The sequence below is a fragment of the Phoca vitulina genome, unplaced genomic scaffold (assembly GCF_004348235.1).
Source record: "Phoca vitulina isolate PV1807 unplaced genomic scaffold, GSC_HSeal_1.0 scaffold56, whole genome shotgun sequence".
Taxonomy (NCBI): domain Eukaryota; kingdom Metazoa; phylum Chordata; class Mammalia; order Carnivora; family Phocidae; genus Phoca; species Phoca vitulina.
The window spans coordinates 6961638-6983162 of record NW_022589759.1 but is presented as its reverse complement, the minus strand read 5'-3'; the positions used below and the strand labels follow the sequence as shown (position 1 = coordinate 6983162).

The 21525-nt window shown below is 44.9% G+C and overlaps 2 protein-coding genes across 2 annotated transcripts in view; one reads left to right on the top strand and one right to left on the bottom strand.

Moving 5' to 3' along the window:
• Positions 1–19795, bottom strand: part of PKD1L2 (polycystin 1 like 2) — an 89955-nt gene extending 70160 nt beyond the window's left edge. Inside the window, 5 exon segments of the mRNA XM_032389863.1 lie at positions 8332–8479; positions 10862–10972; positions 14122–14301; positions 16820–16984; positions 19248–19795. Of these exon segments, the coding sequence (XP_032245754.1) occupies positions 8332–8479; positions 10862–10972; positions 14122–14301; positions 16820–16984; positions 19248–19548 (905 nt within the window). The 5' untranslated portion in view covers positions 19549–19795.
• Positions 1–21525, top strand: part of BCO1 (beta-carotene oxygenase 1) — a 164696-nt gene that overhangs the window by 90899 nt on the left and 52272 nt on the right. The window contains exons 10-13 of the mRNA XM_032389857.1: positions 4173–4376; positions 7698–7866; positions 12056–12152; positions 18308–18507. The gene's annotated coding sequence lies outside the window, so the exon portion shown is untranslated. The remainder of the gene's footprint in view (positions 1–4172; positions 4377–7697; positions 7867–12055; positions 12153–18307; positions 18508–21525) is intronic.

Here is a 21525-nt window from a genome sequence, read left to right as displayed (position 1 = left end):
ATTTGGTTACAAGTCCTTTTTCTGCTATTTATTCTTTCTGTCATTCACATAAATCCCCTCTCTGGGTCTTCTTGCTTCATCTGTAAAATACTATGCCCCAGCCTACCCTTCTGAGCCGTATTTTCCCCATGTGTAAAATGGGATCCTATTCCAAATGTATCAGAATTATGGGTATGTTTTGCTTCTCATTTTCCCAAGGGAACTAGTTAAAAATCTCTAACATGGCCTGTAAAGACCCACATGACCTGCCTTCCTGACCTCACCCCCATCTCCTGCCACACCCCTCTAACTCTATGTCCACTCACACCTCTTCTCAGTTCCTGGAATGTGCCACCTCCTGTCTGCCTCAAGGCCTGCAGGTGTGCTATTCTTTGCTGGGAAGGCTCTTACCCATCTCTGCTCACACTCATGCTGCTCCTTCCATTCTCAGCTTAAACATCACCACCTCAAGGAAGCCTTCCTTAGGTCCCTAAAAAGGAAATGCTGTAGCTTCTTCTGATTCTTCTCTGCTACGTCGTCAACACAGTGTCTTGTCTAATTCTCGGTTATAAACCTGGAACCTAGCACAGCGCCCAGCACAGAGTGGATGCTGAGAAATATTTGACAAATGAACATATTTGTGAAAAAGCTTGGAAAACAGTAACCTGACTTTTCGTGCTGGCCACCACGGTGTAAGCCTACCACAGCCTATTTCTTCCATTGATTACAATGAAAAACCTGGGCAGATTTCAAAAAACTTCCTGAGGATTCTGAAAAGTAAACAACAGCAGTTGGGGAAGAAAGTGAAAACTTTAAGAATTATCCATAAAGATGGCATTTTCCTGTTTTGTCTTTCTTTTAAACCTCCTTTATCTCTTGGCTTTGTCCCTAGGGTAGCCTGAGTCATGAAACTGTGCAATGAATGAAGAAAACAAAAACCCCAAGAGAAATCCCCTCTGTTTAGCCAGAGAACCAGGAAAAGGGACCCAGTGAGCTCAAGAACACAGGGAAAATATCTGTTTTTGTTTTGTGTTCTCTCTCTTTTTTTTTCTCTCTTGGCCCTGACCCAGGCTGTCCTCCCTCAGAGCTGTATTGACTGCGTAGGGTGATGCAAACACCAAATCCCCAAGAGAAAACCCATCTTTCTAGCCAGAGGAGCAATGAAGAAAGACCTGTGGGAGCTGGAGATTGTGGGGGAAACCCTGAAAAGGAGAGATGTGGAGAGGTGGATCCCCCACTTCCGTGAACAGCCCAGCACAAACCATGACCTCCCCCACAGATTATACTGTAAAACAGACCCAAAGACACACAGCCAAGGCTTTGTTGAAGTCAAACTACAACATAAATACCACCCTGATGGCACATGAGTGGGGCAGACCCAAACAGCTTTGGAAACTGAATGGACATGGGAACCATTGCTCACAGAAGGCAAGTCATAAAACGTGGTCTGAATCTAACCGGGTGGTGGGGGGGTGGGGTTGCCTGCTAAAAGAAAACAAACAAAAATCCATTTTCCAGAGGATTTTAACAGGATCCAGAGTCTCAGAACCTACTATCAAAATGTCCAGAATACAATCCAAAATTGCTTGATATACAAAGAATGAGGAAAATTTGATCCAATCTCAAGGGAAAACATAATAGATGTCAGCCTGTAGACGACTCAGGGGTTAGAATTATCAGACAGACTTGAAATCCGCCATTATAGCCATGCTCCATGACATAAAAGTAAACCCTCTTTAAATAAATGGAAAGCTAGACATTCTGAACAGAGAAACAGAAACTGTTTTTTTAAAAAATGGAAGTTTTAGAAATAAAAAACACAATATCTGAAATAAAAAATTCCCTGGATGCAATAGCAGAGTAGTGACGACAGAGGAAAGTTGGTGAACTTGAACGTAGAGCAAGAGAAAGCATCCAAGTTGAAGAACAGATATTAAATAAATGTAAATATTAATAAAATATTAAATTTTTAAAAATGAGCATCATCAATCTGTGTGACAATATCGAAAGATAAAATATTTGTGTCATTGGAGTACCAATAAGAAGAGAGAGATTGGTGTAGAAAAGTATACTCAAGAAATAATGGATGAAAACTTCCCCAGTTTGGCAAAACACATACATTTGAAGATTCAAGAAGATCCATGAACCCCAAAAGGAAAAAAGTTAAAGAAAACCATGCCCACACATATAGTAATCAAACTGCTGGAAATCAAAGATAAATGAGATAAATCAAAAAATCAAACTGCTGAAAAAAATGGCACATTACACGCAGAGTTGTGAGTGACTGTAGATTTCCCCTCAGAAACCCATGGTGGTCAGAAGACAGTGGCAACATCTTTAAGTGTTGAAAGAAAAGAACTTTCAACACTTAATTCTATATCCAGCAGAAATGTCCTCCAGGAAGTGAAGCAAAATAAAGACATTCTCAGGAATAAAGAAATCCTCTAAGAGAATTTGTTGCCAGAAAATCTGCTATAAAAGAAATGGTTAAGGGAGTTTTTCCAGCTGAAGGGAAATGGTATCAGAGGGGAACTTGGAATTTCAGGGATGAAGGGAGAGCACAAGTAATGGTTAATTATTTTGGTAAATGCATAGGCTACTTTTCTCCTCATAAGTTCTTTAAATGTGTATGACTGTTGAAAGGGGTTTTCAATGTATGTAACTGTCCTACGTAGGACAATTATAAAGGAGGTTGGGCAAAGGGACCTATATGCCAGTAAGGCTTCAACATTTTACTGAAGTCAGATATTAACTCCATGTAGACAACGAAAGGTTGGATATGTGTATTGTAATCCCTGAAGCAACTACTAAAAAAGTAATAAAGAGAACCAAAAAAGCTGATAGATATGTTAAAATGGGATACTAAAAATATTCAAATACTCCAAAAGAAGACAAGAAAGGAGAGGAACAGAGGGAAAATAAACAGAAGGGCAAAGAGAAAACAAATAACAAAATATAGTAGACCTAAATCTAACTATATCAATAATTACATTACTTGTAAATGGTCTAAACACAAAAATTATTGTGCCAGATGGAATTTTAAAAAACCAAGACTCAACCAAAGATTGTCTACAAGAAGCCTACTTTAAATATAATGATAAAGATATGTTAAAAGTACAAGTATAGAAGCTTCACCAGCAAACACTAATGAAAAAAATGCTTGATAAGGCTTTATTAATATCAGACTATGTAGATTTCAGAACAAGAAAACATAACTCTTTAGAGAAATGTGAAGGATGGTTTTGAATAGCAAAATCTGGGCTATTTTTCAGGGATCTGCCTGGAAGAAGCAACTCATTCCATTCTCTGAACTCTGCTGCCAACTGAAATTGCCCAGGACTAAAAGGCAGAGAAATGGATTTTTCCTGATCTGTCTCCAGTGAGCCCACCCAAGGGAGAAGACAACAAAGTCGTTTTAGAAACTGCTGCCAACAAAGGGAAGATACGCTCAGAGTACAAAGCAACAGAGGCAACAACTAAACATTTTGTTATGATGCTGTGAGCCGGCAATTCCACTCCTGGGTGCAAACCCAACAGAAATGTGTATATGTGTGCACAAAGGACTTGTGCTCAAATGTTCACAGCTGCACAATTTGTAATTGCCCAAATGGGAAACCACCCAAAAGGCCTATCAACACTAGAATGGATAAGTAAACTGAGGAATGTCCATACAATGGAATGGTATACAGGAATGAGAAAAAAGAAATCATAATTATACACAACAATATGGATAAATCTCAAAAAGGCACTATTGAACAGATGTCAAACACAAAAGAGAATACATTTTATGATTCCATTTATAGAAGTTGCAAACAGGTCGCACTGATTGATAGTGGTAGGAATCAGTACCCTTGGGGACCTGAGGAGGATTCCTGGGAGACAGGTCATGTTTTATTTCTTGATCTGAGTGCTGGTTACATAGGTGTGTTCACTGTGTAAAAATTAACTGAGCTGTGTCTTTTTGTGCATTTTTTGCATGTATCTTATGCTTCAATAAAAAATATAAAAATTAGTTTAAGATACTGCCACTCACTGATTTGTACATGCTGCTGGGTAGTTAACATTAATGGGATGCAGCTTTTCTTTAAAAAGAAAGAAAATGGAGAAGGAAGCTCACATTTTTTATCTTTGTTCATAATGTATAATTGTTAAGAATACCAAGGTCTGTGTCATTTTGTTAATGTCACTCACAGGTTGCTAGCCAGCTTGGTGGACAAGGCCCTCTGACCAGATCGGGCAGTGTGGTGGAATGGAGAGGGTAGGAAGCTGGAAGTGAGGTCTCCAGGACTCCCCTCAGTCACCTGTATAACCTAATGTCTCAGTGCCCTTGTCCGTACAATGAGGCAAGAGCCATTCCTGGCTGGGTCATTCTAAGGTTTACATGAGACCATGGCTGAGTAAGTACCTGGCATGTAATAGACTCAAATATTGTAGTTTTATTTTTATAATAGGATGACATTTATGCCACTTAGCCTCTTAAAAATAAAAGTAGTGCCTACTTCTATGTAATATGAATGTCATGGCAACAGTTACCCATTTTTGAGAATCAACTCTGTGCCAGTTCTTTTCTTCTTTCTAGTCCCATTTAGTCCTTAAATTACCAAGCCACTATTAGCAATACTTGCAATAATATTAACAATCACAGGTCATGTACCTGAATGGCCTGAAGATTCTTATATATCCTCTGTAGTGGATGCATGTCACCGAGAGTCTATCCTTCAAGACCGAGGTCTGCATCCCCCCAACACTCTGGCGTGTTAGTGCCGGAGGGCTCACACCTGAATCCATCTCCAGGAATTCCCCTTAGCCAAAGGGAGCTGCCTCCCTCAAGATGCCATCTTGCCTCCAAGGGCTGCCCAGTGCCAGGGTACAAAGCTTTCACTCTCTTGCCTCAATCAAGACAGGTCCCAGCTCTAGAGTTCTCTGTGGGGATTGGAGGGGCCTGTGTTGCTAGTGCATCCCAGTCCAACTTCTGCCCCTGCTCCATCCTTGTACCCCCCAGGAAACCTGTTGCCCCACAAATCAGTTTCCTGGTATCCAAATTACATATTCTAAAAACAATTTCTCTAAACTGGCTGGCATCAAGGCTCTTCATCAGCAGACCTCTTTTGAGTTTTCCAGCATCATCTTTCATTTTTCCCACACACCCCTGAACTACCGTTGTAATAAGGTGCTCGAAGTTATGTGAGGAGGCCACGCCCCTTCACATCCATGACCTCTTTCTCTACCACCACTCCTCCTGCCTGATTCCCCCGAAAGACTTCAGTCCTTTGTGACCATCACCTCCCACATAATTCCTCTGAGCCTCCCAAAATTCTGTACATCTAGGTCACCCTAAATTTTGTGTTGTCTTGAGAATTACCGATTTCCTGGGAAGTCCCCCCTTGCAGACTCAGTTGTGTGCAGGGGCAGCTCTGAATAGACTCAAGAATGACGGCAATCCCCAGATATGTCTGTAGGTGGCGCTGAGTTACCCAACGCGGGACAAGGACAAATTTCACCTTAGCAAATTGTTCCATAAGGCGCGTAATCAATTTCAGAAACATAGACAGTTTTCCCACAGCAAACAGTAAAGCAAAACAGCCTGACGTTCAAATGAACACAAGACATGGGGAATGCAAGGCGAGAAGGAGCTTCTCAAGGAGAAATCCTTTGACTTTTATTATGCTGTTTCTGTTTGAGATTGGATTCTCCCCAATCAGCTCATGCTATTTGTCTACAACAGAGCTGAAGTGTCTGATTTACATTTTAGCTTAACAAGGAGTTAAGCAAAAGCAGGGTTCTGTACAAACACATGAAAGAAAAGCACAGTGATGTTCACACAAGGTATGTGACTTCTGTATACTTAAAATTCATGCCATTTCTAAAATTCTGGCTGAGGCTGCTGGTGCTGATAAGAAAGCATCAGAAATGTATCTCCCAAAGTTAACAAAAATGATAGAAGAGGGTGGGCAGGTAGTTTCAAAGTCCAACAAGTTTTTAAAATAGATGAAATTGGATTGTTTGAGAGGAGTGATGGCAGAGGGTATCACCACTACTTCTTTTGGAAAGAAAGAAAATGCCAGTGGCTTTGGCTTCGAGCTAATGCCCAGAGGGATTGCAAATGTAAAACACTGATTATTGTTTCTCTTCAATTATCAAAAACTTTAATCACAGAGTCTCCAGACTGCAAGATAACAAACACCCTTCACCTCACCATCCAGAGTTGACAAATACTAGCATTTTGTCCCATTTTCTCCAGTTTTTAGCTACTGTTTGTTTATTACTGGAATGTCCTTGTTTAACTAAAGGTCTTAGCAGGGCTACCGACAGTCAATTTTGACTAATGCCAAATGCAAGTTGTTTAAAATTTGGGGGCCGGAAGATTGTGTAGCTGAGCATTTGTTGTTTTACCAATGAAATGGTAGCAAGCAAGGAAGAAATCTGCAGAACAAGGCCATGGGTATTTATGTCACTTAAACATTTTCTTCCCCAAAGCATCTACACATGTAATGTCTCGTTTTACTCCATGAAACAACCAAGGCAGTCATAAATATAAATGCAAGAGGGAAGGAAATGGAAACCCAAGACCAGGGACTGTCTCACACATGTTAGCAGCAGCTGGGATTAGAACCTTAGCTTCTGGACATGCCATTTTATTTTGACGGCATGGCAGGATGCGTGAGACCTCAGAAGACCGTTGGGTTTGAAACCAGCACTCACCGGAGCAGATTTGGGCCATGGACAGGACTGGCCCCCTCTTGGCCCCACCCCACCCAGGGCTTCCCTCAATGCCGAGCATGCACAGGGCTGGATTCAGAACCTCTAGCTCCAAAAAGCTAGAGCTGCAGATGTTGTGGAGTGAGGAGAGGGACTATGGGCCTCCATGATTTCCCTGGGGATTCATGTTGAACTGAGGACCCCTATAAGAAGCCTCCAGACCCATTGAGGATCTGAAAATTCTGGAACATTCTCAGGTACCAAGCAGAGCAGAATGGAGCTTACCCCAGGCCCAGGTAGGACTTTGAAATGTTATGAACCAGGTTCAGCCTCTATCAGATTGGGAAGGCTCCGCTCCCCTAGAGGATTCAGAGTAGGGCCTTCAGGCCCTGATGCCACATGCTGTATAATCCGCTGGGGCTTCAGAGCCTCAGCTTTGATGCCAGCCAGTCCTGGTTTGCATCACCATGCTGCCACTCTCTAGCTGCATGGCTTGGGCAATGCCGCTATTACCCCTCGGAGCCTCAGTTGCTTTGTCTATAAAAACAAGATAATAATTACCTAGCTCAGCACTGTCCAATAGAAATACAGTGTGAGTCACATGTGTGTATGTTTTGATAGCCACATTGAAAAAGTAAGAATAGGTAAAATTATATATATATATATATATATATATATATATATATAAAATAATAATTTTCTTTAACCCAATATATCCAAAATACTTTCATTTCAACGTGTAATCAATATAAAAAAATTAGTGAGATATTTTACAGTTTTTATGGGAGGTTGGGGGTGGAGCTAAATCTTCAAAATCCCACGTGTATTTTACATTTACAGCATATCTTAAGACCTGCCACATTTCAAGTGTTCAGTAGCTCATGTGGCGGGTGGCTATTCTATTGGATAGGGTTGCAGTGAGGATTAAATGAGATTATATGTGAGATTATATGTGAAAGCTGCTTGGCTGGACTGTTTTTAACATTGCTACTCTTATTTTTTATTATTCTTGCCAACAGAAAACATTCCCACACCCAGGTGAGCATCTTCTTCACCTCATTACCGACTCCTTGGGCAGTGACCCAGGAGAGATTCTACCCAGAGCCAAGCCATAAGGACCCAGCTCTTCATCACTTCATGTGGACTCCATCATGAGAAAACCTGTGAATGCTACTTCCTCCCATTCCTGTATGTATGCCCCTTGGTATTGTGGCTCTGCCATTCCTTCCATCAACAGGTGGAGTCCATTTCTCCACCTGTTGAAGCTGGGCTTGGCCATAGAACTTGCTTTGGCCAATGAGACATTAGAAAATGTGACACAAGTAGAGATTTGAGAAATGCTTGCACATTAGGCTTTGTTCTCATTTGCTACTAGAAACCCTCAGACACCATGCCTGTGAGGCTAGGCTAGCCTCTTGGGTTATGAGCAACATACACTGCTAGCCAACATTCAGCTAACCACCAGACATGCAAGTGAGGACTTCTGAGGCCATTCACCCCCAGCTAAGCTGGCCCAAATAAGCAAAGCCACTTAGCTGATCCAAAGAACCAAGAGAAATAATATTATTGTAAGCTACTAAGTTTTGGGATGTTTTGTTATGCAGCAGAAACTGACAGATACATCCTGACTTAAGTCTCAGAGATTCCTCTTACCTGGGGGGGTAGTAGGGATTGAAAGTGTGGCCATCTCCTGTACTAATTATACATGACAGATTTCCAATGAAGGGAGAGAGGAGCCATGTGAGGGAGATGGTGACATTTTCAAAGATGAAACTCTCGTTGGACACCATCAGCTGCAGGCCTGCAGATCAAAAAGGAAAATGCTGTGTGCCATCAGAAAGCAAAATTGCATGCTTCTGTTTAAAACCTACTCTCTTATATCCACCTGTCCTTCATCATCAGGTGAGGCTTTGAAAGTTTTTTAAATTTTATTTTTACTTTTTAAAGTTCTTTTGAATTTTATTTTTAATTCATAGGTAATAGGTGACCAAGGTACAGAATTTGAAATGTATAAAGGGTACAGAGTGAAAAGAAAGCCTCCCTTCCCTCCTTCGGAGGCAATCATTGTTACCAGTATCCAGGGTCACTTCCAGGGATGTCTACACATTCCCAAGCACATACATACTTTCCTATTTGTACAAACGGTGCATGATATATATTCACTATTTGACACCTTCCATTTTTTTCACTTACTGTATCTTGGAGATTGTTCTGTATGAATTCAGTTAGAGCTGCCTTGTTCTTTGTAATAGCTACACAATGTACTCTAATTTATTTAACCAGGATTCTATTGATTGTCTAAATGTATTTTATCATGTTTAAAAAGACAAAAGGCAAAGCACCTTTAGGAAAATCTACTTGGCTAAGGTGGCCAATGATTCATTGTAAGCCATTTAGTGCACATTAAATTCTATAAAACCTGAGCTTTCAAAGTTAGCATGGAGGATGGGGAGGGGAGTAGAATTTGCTGGGGCTTCATGCAGCCCTGGGCTAATTGTGCAGCATAATCTTTCAGTTTCCAAGCACAAACAAGGAAGGAAAAGATAGCAGATGAATACAAATGAAAAGGACTTTCCTGAGCTGCTCAGAACATTGTCGCCGTCCTGATTCACAGCTACCTGAGGAAACATGGACCATGGCTAGGCCCTTCCGGGCACTGTGGCGGGGGGCACAGGGATGCTGGATAAAGTCTCTCCTTTTACAAATCAGAAACACTGTGATCGGAACACACAGGTTCACAGGGGGGCAGGATATTTGAAATCAAAGTTGGAGCAGAAAATTTTGTCTGGGGTCTCCAGACCCAGTACACCCGCTGCCCTAAGCAATGCATTGGTCCAATGACAGCCACACTGTGACTGGCAGATCTCCAAAGGGCACCCTTTGTCCTTTAGCAAAACCACCAAATGGAAAGCACTGCCAAAACACATGGCCTCTTCTTCCCAGAAAACAGAATGAAGACATCCCGCTCACTCTTACTCCGCCGAAGGGTGTCTAGTAAACTAATGGTGCTGGGGAAACCTGTCCTCTCCTCGTCTCTGTGTGGTCCTCCCTCCTACATGGACCCTGCTCTCTTGGATGGCCCCTGGGGATCCCAACGTTCCCTGACTCACTTCTTCCCTTTAGAGCTCCCTGCACCATCTCTCATGCTCTCAGTAGAAGGTGCCATTGTGACTAATTCCCTGGACAATGGCATAGGGGAAGGTGGCGCTCGTGTATGCTACTAATGGGAATGTAAATCAATGCAGCCATTTTGGAGTGTAAAACATATACCCTATGACCCAGCATTCCCTCTACTAGGGATCTCTCCTCTAAAAATAATCAGGCGCATGTCAAGATATATGCACAAGAATGAGCACTGCAGAGTGATACTTAACAACAAAAAGTCAGAAGAAACCTAAATGTCCATCAGCAGGGGACTGGTCCAATAAATTTTGACATAATCTTATGATGAGATACTATGCAGCCATTAAAAGAATAAGGTAGTGACTGGGAGAGATGTCTAGGATATATTATTAAGTAAAAAAAAGTTGAGCTGTAAACTAACATATTTAACATGATTATATTTTACGTATATACATTCATACACAGTCATGTCTATGAAAACAGTTTGAAAAGCAGAGAATTTATTCTAAACATTTAACAGTGGTTTCCTTAAGGAGAGTAGGACTGTAGAATTGAAGGGAGGAATTCTTCCTTCTTGACTTATAAAACTTTTATAAAGTGTAATAATATGGGTTATTTTTATGGCTTTCAAAATTTGTGGTTTTTAAAAGTCCCTGTGTGTTCTAAAATGCAGCCTACGGGCAGGATGGTGGTTGAGTGGGTATGGGGTATGGTAGCAAGACATCTTTTGACTTCTTTCAGTCAAGCAATGTTGGTCTTGTCTGATGTGTTTATTGGGTCACGCCATGAAATTTAATTTGAAGGGTCCTGGGAGTTAAAAAATAAATATATTTTTAACTTCTGGCTTGACAGCTCATTTCTGCAATAGGAGCCTCAAACCCTTTACCCCATGAGGCTAGGCCAGGTGGGGAGGTCAGGCTGCAGGGAATCATCTGTGAGTGAGGAAGTCTCTTAGCGCACAGATCGGCCCCCATGAGAGGCTGCTCCCTCTGCTCCAAGTGGGGCTGGACCTGATGTGGAAATGAGGGAATTCCCATGTCCAGGCAAGCTGGGGACTCACCTTCCTGGCACTGGTAATGCACCCACAGGTAGCTGCCCTGGGTGGGGCACAGGTCTCCAAAGTAGGTCCCATCTGCTGCCACCTGGCATACTTGCAGCCCCTGGCACTGGCCTGGGAAGTGCCCGAATCCCAGCAGGAGCAGGAACAGTGTGAAGGACGAAAAGGGACAGGTTCAGACTGAGATGAATGACCTCTCATTCATTCATTCATTCATTCACCCACCCTCCACCCAGTGAATATCTGCTGGTATCCACTGAAGACCAGACACTGACCTAGGTACTAGGGGGAGAGAGAAGTAGGATTCTTTCCCTCAAGCAGCTCAGGGTCCAGCACAAGGGTTCTCAAATCTTAGAATACACCAGAATCTCCTGGAGGGCTCTGGAAGACACAGATTTCCAGACCCCACCCCCAGTGCTTCTGAGTCAGTTGACATGGGGGGTGGGCAGTGTAAGAATTTACTTTTCTAACAAGCTCCCAGATGATGCTGATGCTGCTGGCCCAGACACCCCACTTTGGGAAGCACTGGTCCAGTAGCATCCAGTCAGATGGCCTAAAGTGGGAACTTACATTTAGAGAACTGTCAAGGAGGCGAAAGATTGGGAATCCTGTCCAGGTGCCCACAGGAAGGAGAAGCATGGAGAACCCAGGCCAGAAACTCATGTCATCCCAACACCTCTCCCTCCTGCCCAAGCAGATGAGTTACATGCCTACAGAGAAGCCTAGGAGAAGGACAGGCAAGTGCTGCCTGGTTGTAGGACTGAGCTCCCATTTCCATGCTGGATGTCAGCTGGGACCCACCCTTAGCTCCTAGAGGCCATTCTCTAGTCCTTGTGCATGGCCCGCTGTTATCTCAGAGCCAGCAATGGGGTATTGGGTCTGTCTGACACTTGAACTCTGATTTCTCCATCAGCCCCATCTCTGGCTTCTAGCCAAAGAAATTTCTTTGTTTTTAAGAGATCATGTGGTTAAATTGTGCCCACTTGGATAATCCAGATTAGGAGCCACAATTGCATCTGCAAAGTCCCTTTGCCATGTAAATTAACATATTCACAGGCATGGTATCTCATCATACCCAGAGTTCCAGGGATTAGGGTGGCAAATCTTGGGGGCCATACCTCTGCCTATCCCAGACAAGAAGACATAAGAGGGCAGAGTTCTTTTCATCCTGTCTTTTCATCCTCTCTCTGACTGCAGCTTCCTCTGGACAGGCCCTCCCTCGTGGTCCTCGCTTCCAAGGGCAGCCTCCACCATGATTCCAGTACCCACTGGATGGCCCTGACTTCTGATTTTGGTAAGACCATCCCCTCCAGTTGTCCCTCCGGCCCTTAGGGGTGGCAGTGGCTTTCCATTGCTGCTAATCTCAGGTTTGTATCATTATCCCCTGTTTGACTTCTCAGCATTTCCATGCTGGGTAATCAGTTCCCTGCATTCAATTTCCTCTGCTGAAAGACCTGGCTTGGTTTCTGTTTTCCTAATGGGACCTAGCTTGATACACTCCTCAATCAGAGTTCTGTACCCCAGCACTAGACTACAATCTCCAAGAGAGAGGGAGTGTTTTGTTTTGTTTTTGTTCGCTGCTGTGTCTCCACTCCAGTACACAGAACAATACCCAGCACATAGCAGATGAAAAATAAGTTTTGCATGAGTAAATACGTAGCACCGTTGCTCCCTTCTGTTGTGGCATTGAGCACAGTGCTAGGTGATTGCTTGTATCCATATCTGTCTCCCCATTAGACTGCCAGCTCTTTGAAAAACAGACTGTTTGATTCATCCCTTTATCGACAGACCCCAGGTTAGAGCCTGGCACAATGTTGGGCTCAATGAATGTTTATTGACCAACTGACAATGAATGACTGAGTGTGACACTTACATACAAACAGATTCCCGTGGGATCCTGCCCAACTCTGTTCCTCTGACCCTTCCCAGAAGGATGCAGGGCTCCTCTCCAAGGTGCTCTCTGGGGTGTGGCTGCAAGGTTTGGAAACTTGCACCTGGGCCCTTGCGGAAATAGCCCACTCAGTCCCCTGAAGGGGGACTCAGGCCACCATGAAGGAAGCACATCCTTTAGCCCACCCAGCCCAGGCCTTTCCCCCTTGGAGGGACCACAGCCTCAGGGATGCCAGAGCGACAAGGAGAGTGGGTGGGAGCCAAGTGGCTGATTTCAGTATTTCCTTCCCCCGAACCTGCTCTAAAGGGACCAGGGACAATGTGGGCCAGACATGGAGGGGAGAAGAACAAATCACTTTCCCAGGGAGACGCGGCACACTTCCCCAAACTGGGGATGAGGCTGCTTGGCAGGTTCTGGGAGTACAGGGCATTCCTCCCTGAATCCTCATGGGGCCTTTGGGTAGAGGCAGAACCCCTCAGTGAATTGCTGAGAGGCACATGTAGGGAGATTCAGCCTGAGGCCCCAGAGCTTCCAGCTTGGGCATAGACTGCTGTGTCCTCCTTTGGCCTAGAAGTAACAGACCACCTCTCTTCCTGGCACCTTGTAGGCCCGACACTACTAACCACAGCAGAGAGGAGGGGGCCCCCTGTGTCCTGGACAGTAGACCCCCAGGAGGGTGCAGGGAGCCCCCATCATCCCTGAAACAACCCCTGTCACCAGGCAAATGTAGCTCAGAGGCAGATTTAATCTGATTTAGAAAAACAAAGCCATGGAGAAACTCTCCCACATGAACAAGAGATGCCACCAGGAATGTGTTTCAGCATTATTCATAACAGCGAGGATTAAGACACAACCCATTCAACTCTCAACAGAGAAAGAGACACAGAACAGTATAGTTATACAAGAGATTAAACGAATAAACTGGTACCTGTATCAAAGTGGATAATAGGAAATTTAAAGCCATACTCACTGCTCTAATGAGGGAACATTAAGCAAATATGGCATAATGTTAGGATTTAACAACGATGGGTAGTGAGTCTATGGGAGTTCACTGAAGTATTTTTATATAATATATATAATATATGTTTGGAGTATTTAGAAATTTAAAAAAAGAAAGCAGTATTTCTTACACCCAAGTGGAGTGGGGAGCAAAATGCCCCCCTGGCCCGTCCAGGTGGGTTTGCTGTTGGGTGAAGGGGTGAGCCACGGCCTCCTTGCTTCCCTATATGGTGCTGTGGGCAGAGACTGGCCCGTCTTCCTAATGTGGGAGGCCCAGATATGAAGGTTTTTCAAACCTTCCAGACCCCTTGGCTGGGTTCGGGACCCCAGGAACTGCCCTTTCCCCACAGCCAGAGCTGTCCTTGAGTCTTACCTGCCACTTTGTCCTTGACGCTGGCCCAGCTGCATTCCTCCTCCGAGGGGCCTGCAGCACCCTGGGTGCAATAATGGGGAGTCTGGCGCCCATAGAAGGCGTCCTGGATCTGGATGACCTCCCCTGAGCCGCAGTGCATGGTGGCATTGAGGCCGTCACAGGCCAGACTCTGGCCAGCACCTGTGACAAAGGGAAGGGGACACCTTAGGGAGGGATCATGGTCACGGCTAGGCAAGTGCCTGGTTGATGGGAAGTGGAAGGGTATCAGAGGTCGGGACTGAGATGAAGGGACACAGCAGGAGCCAGCTCCACAGGGCTGAGAAATAGAACGTGGTGGGCATGAACACGGCTCTGGAATGAGACTGCCTGGGCACAGATGCCACCAGCCACGCACTACCTGTGTGACCCTCTGCAAATTCCTTAGCTTCTCTGGGCTCCCTCAGCACGGGGGAGTGACAGCACCACACCACATAGGGTCTTTAGGAGGATTAAATGAGTTTATACATGCAGAGTAAGGGCTATAGAACTGCCAACTGTATTCTCCTATTGTTTAAGTATTTTATTTATTTATTTGACACAGGGACGGGGGAGAGCAAGCACAAGCAGGGGAAGGGGCAGAGGGAGAAGCAGGCTCCCCGCTGAGCAAGGAGCCCAGTGTGGGACTCAATCCCAGGACCCTGGGATCACAACCTGAGCCGAAGGCAGCCGCTTAACTGCCTGAGCCACCCAGGTGCCCTATATTCTCCTATTTTGAGTACCTTCTTTGAGCTTTATCTGAAAGCAATGCCTGGCATATGATAGATGCTAAACCAGCTTTTGTTGAATGAATGAGTCTTCATACCAATCCTAGAAGCTGGGCTACTGACCTCCCCACTAGGAACATCAGGCTCAGGGAGGGTCACTGTGCTGAGACCCTCCTCCAGACCAGCTACTGGCATATGGTCCACGTTTGGTAAACATTTGTTAGAAAAGAACACTCTGGCTCAGCTGGGCACAGCCAGAAAGTAGGAAACTGGATCCAAACTCAGTCCTGTCTGCCTGGTGGGAACGCCACAGGGTAGGGGATGAGACCAAAATCTGTGTTCATTTCCTATGGCTGCTGTACAAATTATCACCAAACTAATGGCTGAAGCCAGTACAAATCTATCATCCTCCAGTTATGAAGGTGAGAAGTCCAAAATGCATCTTACTGGGCTAGTATCAAGGTGTGGGCAGGCCTGGTTCCTTCTGGAGCCTCTAGGGGATGGTCTGCTCCCTAGCCTTTTCCATCTTCCAGAGGTACCCAATTTGTTGAATTGTGACCCCTTCTTCCATCTCCAAAGCCAGCAGCACTGCATCTGCTAGTCTCTCTGACCATAGGCAAACCCAGGTTCAGGTCTCATCATTGTCACTTCCCAGCTGTGTGGCCTTGGGCAAGGAGCTTACCCTTTCTGAGCCTCACTATTCTTAGCTTTATAATGGACCTACAATAGAACAACAGAGGTACTTCTGAGTACCTCTGATGAATACACACAGAGTGCACAGCTCTGTATCTGGAGGTCCTGCTTGATACATGTCAGCTGTTCATGGTGTGACCTCAGACCATGGCACCAAGACTCTGGGGGCTGGCAGATTCTGAGATAGGCTTCAGATTGGGTTGCAGAAGGGGGTGAGGCTTTGGGAGGGCTGTGATAAGCAGAGAGGGAAGTTGTATGACCCATGGGTCCCCGAAGGTACAAGTTTTCAGAATTAGCCAGGCTAATTCTGACACCTATTTAAACCCAGACAAGGGGGGGAATTGGGGCAGGGGGGGCTCTGTAAATGCCCAAACCCGGAATGGGCCCTGGGAGCTAGGATTCTTCACTGAGGGGCTTGGAGGAGGGGGCTGATCCCAGGAAGCCTGGAAGTTTTGTCAAGCCTGACTTGAAAGTAAGGGGACCATGGGGCAGCTTGGCTCCTAGACCATGACAGGCAGGACCCAGCATGGGGCCATGGGCCACGCATGCCAAGGTTCTTACACAGAGTCCCCAGGGAAGGGTCCCCAGGGTGCAAAGGGGGTCAACCATGGACAGCAGCTAAAAAGAACACAAGATCAGAGTGGGGGGGAATTCAGGAGTCAGGAATGGTGGGTAGTGGGGACTCAGACCCAGGCTGGCCAGGGCGGCAGGAATCAAGGGTGAGTGAGAACAGCCTCCTGGGACCACATCTCCTTCACTGGAAGATTGGAAAAAGAGAGTAAATAGGTCTGGGCATTTGCCCCTAGATGCAGATATCTGAGAGGAAAAGAGGGACAGGAATGAGACTAGTAGGCAGGAAGGCAGGTAAGTGGATGGGGAGAGGTGGGGTGTAAGCTGGGGAGACAATATGAGACAGGCACAGAGTGCCACACAGACAGAGATGGGTGGGCATTTAGGGAGACACAGAGATAGAGACAGAGACACAGAGATACACAGAGACAGAGACAGAGAGAGAGACACACAGACACACAGAAACAGAGACACAGAGAGACACACACAGAGACAGAGAGAAACACAGAGGCAGAGACACAGAGACAGAGATAGAGACAAACAGAAAAAGACACAGAGACACAGAGGCAGAGATAGAGGCAGAGACACACAGAGGGACACAGAGAGACACAGAGACAGAAAAAGAGACAGAGACACCCAGAGGGACACAGAGAGACAGAAGGAGGGAGACCCCACAACAGAGGCCAGCTCACCAAACTCGCAGATGAAGGCAAACGGGTGCGTGCAGTTGTCTGAGGCCGCCCACCCAAAGGAAGCATCTCTCCCGATGTAACAACAGGTGTTTGGCGCAAGAGAGGCCTGTCCTCTGCGCCAGTGGCTGTAGCTCACATTTGAGGTGTCCAGCCAGCTCCCTGGCCCTGGGATGGGAACACAACCACCAGGACTTGGAAACATTCTTCTGACCCCTTTTTATGGATGGGGCTGGCCTCAGCTCAGCTCCTGGCATGCAGGAGGTGCTCAGTCAAGGCTGACAGGCTGAATCCCTCTCTCTCCCATGCCAGTGAAGGGAGCTTGCTAGCTGTTATTTCTCAATACCCAAACAGAAGAACTCAACCTAAAAACTGGGGCACCATGTCAGGGAGCCCAAATAAAGTGGTTTGATTCAGTACATGATGCTTCCAGCTCTGTCTTACCATCATCTAAAATAGAGCACAGAAGTCTGCTTGGGATGTTCAAAGGTGTTCCATAGAGAGGCAGGGGCCCTTGTCAAATATATCTGGGCCGTGCTGAATTAAAATGGAAGCAGTTTTCCTTACTTCAGGACTCTTCAGCCCCTGGAACACACTAATGTGCTCTTGAAGAAGTGCCCTGTGCACGTGTGTGGAGTACAAAGGCATTTCAAGGACACTAGAAATCTAGAAAACACTAAATATAAAATACTCACTCTGAAGACTCAAAAGTGTATTATTTTTTTAAATGAATCCATAAAAATGGTTAAAAAATTTAGAGTGAAAAGCATATAAAATGAAGACATCTCCCCTCTCCCAACCTACAGGTTACTCCCATTACTGGTGTGTTTCTTAGGAATTGATCCAGACTGATTTGTATCCACATATCAGCATCTATGAGTGCCTGAAATCAATTTACACAAATGTCATCATACTGCACGTGGCACTCTGTCCCTTGCTTCTTAAATAACATTAAATATTGGAGGTGGTTTCATGTCAGCCTACACATATCTACCTCCTCATGTTCTGTAACAGCCATGTGGTATCCCTTGGTGATTTTTGAATAGACACAACTCCTTTAACTGCACATAAATGTACATTCAATATACAGAAGTCCACAACTGCTATATGGACAAACCAAGAAACAATTCAATAGATACTGCCTGAAGATGCGTTTTAGAATTCAAATCCCGAGGCTATGCATTTCCTAAAACAAGCTTCTCCAACTGCTCCCTTAATTAAGCCTTTCCATCCACTCTGGTATATAAGTGCTTAGCCCAGACTGAGTTCCTCATTTCTAAAACTCAGTAGCTTCGGCAGGGCAATGTGACATGGTGGGAACTGGCAGAGTCCTCACTGCCCTTCACCAGTAGCATCATCTTGAGCAAACCATTTTCTCCCTCTGGACTTCATGTTCCTCACCCATAAAAGAAGAGTAGCAATGTGTACCTCGTGGGGCAGGTGCAAGGATTAAATATGAATGTTCATTTGTCCATTCTCTGTTATGTACAGGCACTGAGAAAACAAAATGGCCAGAATGTGTTTCCTTCCCTTGAGGAACTCATTGTCTAGGAAGGAAGACAGACACCTAAAAACTTGAGGTCATGCTGAAAGTACCCTTACAGGGGTGTGGACAAGCCCTTACAGGTGCAGAGAGAAGGACTCACCTGACTGTACTGGGATTGGAGGAAGGAGTCCTCACAGAGTAAAAGGTAAGGAAGAGTTTCTAGGAGGACCACTAAAATGAGACTATCTAATGTGAGGGGAGCGGTGCCGGGCTCTTAACCTGCTTTAATCCCATAAGAAATGGGGAAAGCCATGTGGAAGTGTTTTAAAAAAAAAAAAAAAAAAAAAGATGTATTTATTTGAGAGAGAGGGGGTGGGAGGAGGAGCAGAGGGAGAGAGAGAGAGAGAAACTTAAACAGACTCTGTGCTGAGTGCAGAGCCTGACACGGGACTCAATCTCATGACCCTGAGATCATGACCTGAGCCAAAACCAAGAGTCAGACTCTTAACTGACTCTGCCACCCAGGGGTCCCTGGAAGTGCTTTGAAAATAGCTTATTTCCTGGGACTCTGTTTTTTCATCTGTAAAATAGAAGCAACAATATTATCTCACTGGTTATCGTAGGGATTCAAGGCGATAATGGACAAGAAGTACTAAGGATAGTGCCGGGGACTATCCCAGCAAGAACTGAAGAAGTCATAGTTAGTCTTAGTATTAGGCACATTCAAACAAATGCACGTTTCCAGAGTGTCAGCAATGTGCCAGATTCTGTGCTGGGTACTGTACATGAGTTACTTCATTTGATCCACAAAACAACCAAAGAGGAGGGTATCCTCACCATGAGAATTAGGATATATTAATTTGTTCCATGAGGCTCTGGGTAAGAAGCAATGGTGACAATCACAGCCACAAGCTTCCCATGAAATACAGCTTTCACAGCACCTACCTTCTGTGGTTCCATTCTGAGCCGAGTTCCCTGTGAGTCCAATCCACCATTCCCTGTCCTGTGAGATGTGCTTCTGCAGAAACTGTTGGGTGTCTTCATCGTGAATAAAGACCAAATGCCCCCCTTGCTCCTCACACCAGCTCTGGGCCCCATAAAAGGTGCGACTGAGAGGCACAAATTCATAGCAAGAGTCTCTGAAGGCCACTTGGCTTTTTGAGCAAAAGTTGCCTTCCTCTGGGTTAGAGATTGTGGCCCTAAACCTCAGAGCAAGCCCCAAGAGCACCAAGCCCACTGTGCTCATCCTTGAACCTGCTGGAGCATCTGGATGGAGCTGGCACTCATGTCCTTCTTATGCTGTTACCTCACAACCATCTGCCATCCATCTTTCCTTCTCTCTTTGCATCAAATAATAGTTACTACCTCTTGTTTAAGAAACAAAAGGCTCAGGATGAATGTGTCTGTGTTTTTGCTTTGCCCAGCTCTTTGTTCAATTCCTGTTCCAAGTCCAATTAATTTGCAAAACGGTCTTCGAGAGAAACATATAGCTGCTATCTCACCTGTCTGCTTGTCATTAGATCAACTGTTAGCTTCTGATAAAAATTCCTTGCTATGGGTTTTATGTTCTTTTCACAAGAAGCCATCAGCATGTGGGAAGTATGTGATAAAAGAAAAATGGCAGGAAAGTGAGAGTGATGGGATGGTAAAAAAAAAACCAAGTCGTGCTCATCTCCAATGCTATTGTCTAGAGTGGCTGTGCCCAAATGATAATCACATTCTCCCCAGCATGGCTTAAATCCTAATGGATATGTCTCCCTCTCTGACTCATCACATTACTACTCGTGCCTGTTGGAGAAAAGAGATTTTCTACAAAATTGTTTTGATATCATCATGAAAGCAAGCTAATATCTGGCTTTAAATTATTCCCTTGCTCTGACATAATTCAACTTATTTTTCCTCCCCAGTCCCTGGCAACCTCTACTTTCTGTCTCTGGATTTACGGATTCTGAACATTTCATGTAAATGGAATTATACAATATGTGACCTTTTGTGTCTCGCTTCTTTTACTCAGCATAATTTTTTTCCAGGGTCATCTACTCTGGAGGGTGTATTAGTACTTCATTCCTTTCTATAGCTAAATAATGTCTTGTGTATGGATATACTACATTTTGCTTATCCATTTATCCATTGAGGGACATTTGGGTTATTTTATTCTTGCAGGAAAGGGATGATCTCTTAATCTCTACCCATCCCATGACTGGCAGGCGGTAGGACTCAATGAACATTTGCCAGCCTGGCTCCATCTCCCAGGTCCTTGTGTATTGGGAGAGGTCGAGAGGATGTGACTGCTAGTTGACCCATGAATGGGACCCAGGCAATTAGAAGTTCCTCACGCCTCCCTGTCCTTAGAATGTGCATTCTGCTTGCCTTCCCCACTTCCAGAAGCTGTCCCAAGGACACAGCCTTGAGATAGTGATATGGTATTGAAACCATCTGGACAGTATACATGACTGAACCCAGTTAAAGCCTCTATATAAACTTTTAAGACTTGGCTGGTGAGCATGGAGGTTTACTTGTCTTGCAGCACCTAGGACAAGCCTTTTATGTTAAGTTCCCCTGCTCATTAAACCTGTCACCTACCGGTCTGGAGTGATCTGCTTCTTTCTTTGGTCTCTCCCTGCCCCACGTGTACAGAGGCCAGTCTTCAAACCAACCCCGGGACTGACCCTTGGCCCCCATCCCTTTCCCAGAAGCCCTTCCAAGCCCTCTGGAGTAGCCCTGCCAGTAGCCCAGGGCAGGACTCGATGTTGTTGCTGAGTCACAGGCTGGCACACAGAGAACACTGGTCTCTTATCTCTGAGGGCCAAGCTTCTAATGACTTCTATTAGAAAAATATGTGGAAGGCCTCATACAGCGATAATGTATCTCCTGGGTAAAGGCTTAATTTTTGTCCCTCACAGAACATGCTTGGAGACATTTGATAACAAATGCAAATCTGCAGGCTAAATTCCACTTTTGCATTCTTTACATTCTGATAAATTGCAGACTCCTGGGCACGGAATTCGTCTTGGTGATGTCAGCTCCCAATGTGCCTTAGCATCTGTGTACATGAAGAAAGGAAGGAGGGCATTGCTGGACCCATGTAAGCCTATTTCCAGTGATCTGATCCAGCTGCCTGGGCCTCCAAACCTTGACTTTTGGATCCAGCAAGTGAAAACAGAAAGAGAATGAATTTGGTTTAAATGGGGCCTTAAGTCCATGAAAATAACCATAAAGATGT